General features: G+C 40.9%; 1 protein-coding gene across 1 annotated transcript; it reads right to left on the bottom strand.

Moving 5' to 3' along the window:
* Positions 1 to 1,866: 1,866 nt before the first annotated feature.
* On the bottom strand, positions 1,867 to 5,968 carry LOC138960860 (microfibril-associated glycoprotein 4-like). Its single transcript, XM_070332500.1, has 5 exons — positions 5,648 to 5,968; positions 5,105 to 5,238; positions 4,866 to 4,962; positions 2,809 to 2,976; positions 1,867 to 2,117 (listed from the first exon to the last, which is right to left on the bottom strand). The coding sequence occupies exons 1-5, from the start codon at positions 5,946 to 5,948 to the stop codon at positions 1,867 to 1,869; spliced, it is 951 nt and encodes a 316-aa protein (XP_070188601.1). The 5' UTR covers positions 5,949 to 5,968.
* Between the last annotated feature and the right edge of the window lie 2,060 nt (positions 5,969 to 8,028).

Here is an 8,028-nt window from a genome sequence, read left to right as displayed (position 1 = left end):
CCACACAACAAGTTATAAGCTAAGCTAAGCTAAGCTAAGATAAGATAAGCTAAGATAAGATAAGATATGATAAGATAAGATAAGATAAGCTAAGCTAAGATAAGCTAAGATAAGATAAGATAAGATAACACAAGTGAGATTTATTTTCATTAGCGCTGATAATGGCTTACCCAAATAGGTCCTGTTTTACATGCTTCCCTCGCCCAATGAGAATGGTCATGCATTATTAACAATGCTTGGTTACAAATATTTCACAAAAATCAATACATCATCGGGACCGGTTCGCACAAGCACAGTAATTGTTGCAAAACATTCTTACTGAACTACAGTGACAGGTGTGAATCAAGAACCAGACAAAGCCAGGGCCGTGCAGAGAGAAACCAAACATATTTAAAGAGCACAATAGTTGTGCCGGGTGGTTCAAATGGAAGGATTGCCTGATAGACAACCACAATACAACACAGAAGAAAAACAAGTCGCGTAAGGCGAAAATACAATATTTAGTCAAGTAGCTGTCGAACTCACAGAATGAAACTGAACGCAACGCAACGCAGCAAGACCGTATACTCGTAGCATCGTCACTCCACCGCCCGTGGCAAAGGCAGTGCACGTGGAATTGACAAGAAGAGCGGGGTATTCGTTGCGCTGAGAAGGATAGCACGCTTTTCTGTACCTCTCTTCGTTTTAACTTTCTGAGCGTGTTTTTAATCCAAACATATCATATCTATATATTTTTGGAATCAGGAACCGACAAGGAATAAGATGAAAGTGTTTTTAAATTGATTTCGAAAAAAAATTTTGATAATAATTTTTATATATTTAATTTTCAGAGCTTGTTTTTAATCCGAATATAACATATTTATATGTTTTTGGAATCAGCAAATGATGGAGAATAAGATAAACGTAAATTGGGATCGTTTTATAAATTTTTATTTTTTTTTACAATTTTCAGATTTTTAATGACCAAAGTCATTAATTAATTTTTAAGCCACCAAGCTGAAATGCAATACCGAACCCCGGGCTTCGTCGAAGAGTACTTGACCAAAATTTCAACCAATTTGGTTGAAAAATGAGGGCGTGACAGTGCCGCCTCAACTTTCACGAAAAGCCGGATATGACGTCATCAAAGACATTTATCAAAAAAATGAAAAAATCGTTCGGGGATTTCATACCCAGGAACTCTCATGTCAAATTTCATAAAGATCGGTCCAGTAGTTTAGTCTGAATCGCTCTACACACACACACACACACACACACAGACACACACACACACACACACACACACACACACACACACACACGCACATACACCACGACCCTCGTTTCGATTCCCCCTCGATGTTAAAATATTTAGTCAAAACTTGACTAAATATAAAAACTGGTCGCAGTAATCGGTCAAACTATACAAGTACGTATTTGATAAACATTAAGTCACTTTGAAGTATCATATATCAATCACGTTCTTCCGATAATCTCAAACTACCTCTACCTTTAAAACAAAACAAGAAAGAATTTAGTTGTTTGTGAGTTATAACTTGCGTTACAAAGTGTAGATACCATTTATTTAACGATTAGCTCAACAGGTGTATGCCAATGTTACTTAGACTTCCCAAACAGAGGTACTGCTAACGTTGCGAATCAAGAATAATAAACAAGTCGCGTGAAGCGATATAAAAACATTTACTCAAGCTGTCGGCATTAAAGTAGCAGAGTCATCGCCCAAACTATATTATTAAGATAGTCTCGACTAACCACATCCAAAGACCGAGACGGGGGTGTGTGACTGTATCGTTTTGTCAATAATAAAACGTGCCATCATCTAAACCGTTCTAGTCTTCTGATCAACGGCAGACATGCTCCCCTTGTTCATGCTGCTCGGATCTTCATCTCAGCGAATTTAAGGGAGGAAGTTCTAGCAAACCTTTCCCACTGTATTCCTTGTGTCTGTGGATCACTGCTTCCGGTCATGTACAGGCCGTTCAATTTGGAGGTGAAGCAAGATCTGTACCACCAGGCGCCGTGGTAAAACTCTGCACAGTTGTACCCGCTCTGCCTGTCGTTGTCCCTGTCCCGCGTGGTGAACTGCATACCACCATGAGTGTGGAGTATACTGTCACCTGGGGAACGACATGTGTAGTCTCGTCAGTGTGTGTTTTTGTGTGTGTGTGTGGGGGGGGAGGTGTTTGGTGGTGTGTGTGAGTGTGTGTGTATGTGTGTATGTATGAGTGTGTGTTTATGTGGTGTGTGTGTGTGTGTTTGTGCGTCAGAGTGTGTGTGTGCGTGTGTGTGTGTGTTTGTGTTAGTGTGTGTGTGTGTGGCTGGCTGTGTGCGTGTGTTTGTGTGTGTGTGTGTGTGTGTGTGTGAGAGAGAGAGAGAGAGAGTGTGTGAGAGAGAGAGAGAGTGTGTGTGTGAGTGAGAGTGTGTGTGAGAATGTGTGTGTGTTTGTGTAGGTGGATGTTTGTGTGTGAGTGTGTGTGTGTGTGTGTGTGTATGTGTATGTGTGTGTGTGTGTGTGTGTGTGTGTGTGTGTGTGTGTGTGTGTGTGTGTTTAGTAGCCCTGAATCATCGCAGGGAAATCCAAGTGCCATATTATGTCTGTATTTGTGGAGACCAAGAATAATTGTCTTGTGGTAGGCAGAAACATAGGCAGCAGAGCAACAAACCGATTGACTGAGGGAAAGCAATTCAACATTGACGTGTTTGATTTCTTGATCTCAACTGACTTCAAATTGGAAATTAAAGGGAGAAGTCACAAAACTCCTTTTTACGGTTTGGATTTTTGTAATACAAGCATCATCATTCACCTACCAGCGTTTCCCCCAGTGAAGCTGCCAAGGTTTAGACGGTAGTTGTTGCTGCTGTCGCTGATGGAGAAGTTGCTGTATGTGGCGTAACCTTTTGTCCCATCCCACTTCATCAAGTCCACGCGAAGTTCCTGCTCCTGTCTGGACGTCAACATGTGCAAGACGTCAAGACCTGGAAAGTATCAACGCACAAAGTTCATACGTCTGTCTTGACGTCAACACGTGCAGGGCGTCAAGACCTGGAAAGTATCAACACACACAGTTCATACGTGTCTGTCTTGACGTCAACATGTGCAGGGCGTCAAGACCTGGAAAGTATCAACACACACAGTTCATACGTCTGTCTTGGCGTCAACATGTGCAGGGCGTCAAGACCTGAAAAGTATCAACACACACAGTTCATACGTCTGTCTTGACGTCAACACGTGCAGGGCGTCAAGACCTGGAAAGTATCAACACACACAGTTCATACGTCTGTCTTGACGTCAACACGTGCAGGGCGTCAAGACCTGGAAAGTATCAGCACACACAGTTCATACGTCTGTCTTGGCGTCAACATGTGCAGGGCGTCAAGACCTGGAAAGTATCAACACACACAGTTCATACGTCTGTCTTGACGTCAACACGTGCAGGGCGTCAAGACCTGGAAAGTATCAACACACACAGTTCACACGCCGTCTTGACGTCAACACGTGCAGGGCGTCAAGACATGGAAAATATCAACACACACAGTTCACACGTCTGTCTTGACGTCAACACGTGCAGGGCGTCAAGACATGGAAAGTATTAACACACACAATTCATACCTCTGTCGGGTCGTCAACATGTGCAGGGCGTCAAGACATGGAAAGTATCAACACACACAATTCATACCTCTGTCGGGTCGTCAACATGTGCAGGGCGTCAAGATCTAGAAAGTATCAACACACACAGTTCACACGTCTGTCTGATTATCATTATTTGTGAGGCGTCAAGACTTGGAAAGTATCAACACAAACAATGTGCGGATGCAAACATTGCCTGGTAATGCATTGTACTTATCTATCAGTGATTCCATTCAGTCAGTAAATCAATGATACATTAGAATGATACAGGGTGACAAAAACAAATGCAACCCTAAAATATACAAATAGCATCTACATCTGTTGCCCGAATAACTTGATATTAGGGGGACATAAATAACTGTCTAGATATGACTTTTTTTTTACGAAGTGACAATTCTATAGATCAAATGGTCTAATGTTTGTGCAATTTCAAAAAAAGGCCACCAATTCGGCCAACGACTCAACAGAATTTTAACATCCCCCTCCAACTTTTCGGATTATTTGAATGTCTGAGTATACACAAAACTCCCTTCACACCTTAGATCATCGGTGATCTGAAAAAAAGCAGTTACAGCTAGGTTCAAGGCAACCCCCAAGCAGGAAGATGTTCATGCCATTGACAATTTCGGAGGTGTAATTTGGAACACATTTGCGAGAACAAGGTAAACATCGTACCATTTTACCTACAGACTCGAAACTGTGTAGAATAGTCGTCAATGAACTGAAGTGCATGCGCAACAACTATGAAGATATTTGCCAAACTCAAATGACTGGAAAATGTTACCCCTTCGTTGTAAAGTTACACTTGCGCAATGTCGCGCAAAATTCATCAAGGACATAAACGCATTCATCCATGGGAAATGCCCTGAGCCTGCCTGTTATTGCTGCACCACAGTCACTGATTGTCTAATGTTGATTGCGGTATACTATGTCATTCGAATTATCCCAACAGTAACAATGTGGAGAGCTTAAATCGGGTTAGTTTGGCTACCGATCAATTTCAAACCTTGTAGTGTTGAGTCGATCCCTGAATTTGGCAACTTTATATTAAATTGCATACAATGTCAAACCATTTGATCTACAGAATTGTCACTTTGTGGAAGTGGCATGCATAGGCAGACGTTTATTTCAAAGAACACACGTTTCCCTGGGCCACCCTGCCACATTTGCTGTTCAAAAACGAAACATAAATAACATAAATAAGATCTCCTCAGGTCATTCGACTCAGAAGACTTACCCCACCAAAACTCTCCGTTCATAGACCCAAAACCTTGCTGGTACTGGTTCCAGTCTCGGTAGAAGTCGACTGACCCATCTTGTCTTCGCTGAAACACCTGCAATAAAACGTGCAGGTACTTGAAAAAACTCGTTGTGATTTTCTGTGTGTGTGTGTGTGTGTGTGTGTGTGTGTGTGTGTGTGTGTGTGTGTGTGTGTGTGTGTGTGTGTGTGTGTGTGTGTGTGTGATGTTGACCTACCAGCCAGCCCCCACAAGTAGTATCATGGTCACAGTAGACCTGTAGTCCGATGTTGTCACCTTCCGGGTAGATAGTGATCACGCCACTCTCGTTCATGTAAGGTTGGGCCTCCACACAGTCTCTTGGTTTGATGACTGCTGGGTATAACACTGTATAACGAAATGTATGAATAGGTTACATGCCGAGGCTCAGTGAATATTAAAAATAATGGTCAAACTTAGCGGATCATGACAAATGCGAGCTTCAGGTGTTTTTTTTCATGACTGCGAACTGAGAAAACACACACACACACACACACACACACACACACACACACACACACACAGACACACACACAGACACACACACACATACACAGACATACACACACACACACACGATCACAATCACACACACACACACACACACACACACACACACACACACACACACACACACACACACAATCACAATCACAATCACAATGCAAACAAAACTCATTCAGACCTAATGGCACACGCGCGCCTGATTAAATTACGATTGAGTACATGTCCCTCGACTTACCTGCCAAGTTCTTAGAATAGGACTTAGCACCAGGAGCTTCTCCAAAAGATGACGTGAACATCCCCAGGATACCGTGACCTCTGCAGACATCCCCGTCAATGGTGAAGGTATCACAGCACTCTTGCTGGTTGCAGATTACAGCGCAGTCCCGAGTGCTTCTTGCACGTGATTCGAACAGGATATTGTTCTTGAAAGCCTTGCCATTGAGCCCCATGGTGCGGTATCTGTTGCTCTTCACGGTGGCTGTAGCTGCGCCATTTGAGATCAGGACGGCGGCAAGAATGATCAGAAGTGTCGCCATCTTTGTCGCGAGTGAAAGCCAACAGCTATGTAAAGCAAGCAAAAAACTACACGTTTAACTTATACGGACAAACTGGCAGTTACTTTCAAAGCTTTCCAAACTATGAAGCTGGGATACTTTATGGCACAACGTGAACTGCAACTGGTACCCCCTGCAGAGCTTGATGGAATAATATATACAGGCCACCACTCCTTTTTTCTGCTGCAATGGATTTGAATAATGCATCTGTCGTCAAGGTGACAGAGAAATAGCAGAGACGTAGATGAAGGTCTGGATGCATCGTTGGAAGTGGAACCTGTTTTGTCACAATTGTTATTATGGAGAAAAAAAAACAAGTCGCGTAAGGCGAAATTACTACATTTAGTCAAGCTGTGGAACTCACAGAATGAAACTGAACGTAGTCCGCCGCTAGTGCAAAAGGCAGTGAAAGTGACGAGCCTGTTTGGCGCGGTAGCGGTTGCGCTGTGCTTCATAGCACGCTTTACTGTACCTCTCTTCGTTTTAACTTTCTGAGCGTGTTTTTAATCCAAACATATCATATCTATATGTTTTTGGAATCAGGAACCGACAAGGAAAAAGATGAAATAGTTTTTAAAACGATTTCGGAAATTTAATTTTAATCATAATTTTTATATTTTTAATTTTCAGAGCTTGTTTTTAATCCGAATATAACATATTTATATGTTTTTTGAATCAGAACATGATGAAGAATAAAATAAAAGTAAATTTGGATCGTTTTATAAAAAAATAATTTTAATTACAATTTTCAGATTTTTAATGACCAAAGTCATCAATTAATTTTTAAGCCTCCATGCTGAAATGCAATACCGAAGTTTAGCCTTTGTCGAAGATTGCTTGGCCAAAATTTCAATCAATTTGATTGAAAAATGAAGGTGTGACAGTGCCGCCTCAACTTTTACAAAAAGCCGGATATGACGTCATAAAAGACATTTATCGAAAAAATGAAAAAAAGTCTGGGGATATCATACCCAGAAACTCTCCTGTAAAGTTTCATAAGGATCGGTCCAGTAGTTTACTCTGTATCGCTCTACACACACACGCGCACAGACACACACACACACACATACACCACGACCCTCGTCTCGATTCCCCCTCTATGTTAAAACATTTAGTCAAAACTTGACTAAATGTAAAAAGCAAAGAGTTAAATAACGATTGTGATATGATCGCAGCCAAATGCAGCGGTTGGGGGGGGGGGGGGGGGGTAGGAGGAGGGAAGGAGTATTCATTTAGTAAAAGTGTTCCCAGTGTTCTATAACGAAACAGTCTGGCTGTTGATTCGTGGCAGGTGTCGCAGTGGTTAAGTCCTTTAATGGTAGATAAACAATACATTATATAACACACACAAAACAGGTAATCTAATGGTAGATAAGCAATACATTACATAACACACACAAAACAGGTAATCAAATGGTAGATAAACAATACATTATATAACACACAAAAAACAGGCTGGTAATCTAATGGTAGATAAACAATGCATTATATAACACACAAAAAACAGGTAATCTAATGGTAGCTAAACAATACATTATATAACGCACAAAAAACAGGTAATCTAATGGTAGATAAACAATACATTATATAACACACAAAAAACAAGTAATCTAATGGTAGATAAACAATACATCATATAACACACAAAAAACAGGTAATCTAATGGTAGATAAACAATACATTATATAACACACACACAAAAAGTAATCTAATGGTACATTGAAGAAGAGAAAAAACCTTTGTACCACACACAATTTAATCAGTGCAGGTAATAATAGTTTCTAAACCTTTGTACATCCATAATAAGGTACCCCTTGAACCAAAGTAAAATCATGAAAACCCCTTAACACGCTAGATGTTGAACTGTGGTGCTTCTACTATCCCTACCTTCTACCCATTTTGACAGGAAACCTACTTCTAGTCTACACATGAGAGAAAGTAATTAAAAGCAGTTTGTCATAGTTTTGTTTTTATGTCAGTTCAATGATTTCTACAGAGAGAAATAAGAGAATAGGAATCGTATAGCCCTTTGTTACAACGTTATGAATGAAACATGAGCATG

Source organism: Littorina saxatilis, linkage group LG3 (genome assembly GCF_037325665.1).
Source record: "Littorina saxatilis isolate snail1 linkage group LG3, US_GU_Lsax_2.0, whole genome shotgun sequence".
Lineage (NCBI taxonomy): Eukaryota > Metazoa > Mollusca > Gastropoda > Littorinimorpha > Littorinidae > Littorina > Littorina saxatilis.
The sequence above is the reverse complement of the archived record's forward strand: the minus strand, read 5'-3'. Positions and strand labels throughout refer to the sequence as shown.

What these genes read in the sequence shown, in the direction of transcription:
- LOC138960860 (XM_070332500.1), bottom strand. Translation starts at nt 5,948, where the DNA reads ATGGCGACACTTCTGATCATTCTTGCCGCCGTCCTGATCTCAAATGGC. An exon ending in GAACGGAGAGTTTTGGTGGG is followed by an intron (nt 2,977 to 4,865) that starts GTAAGTCTTCTG and finishes GATACTTTCCAG; the next exon opens with GTCTTGACGTCTTGCACATG. An exon ending in CTTCACTGGGGGAAACGCTG is followed by an intron (nt 2,118 to 2,808) that starts GTAGGTGAATGA and finishes GTCGTTCCCCAG; the next exon opens with GTGACAGTATACTCCACACT.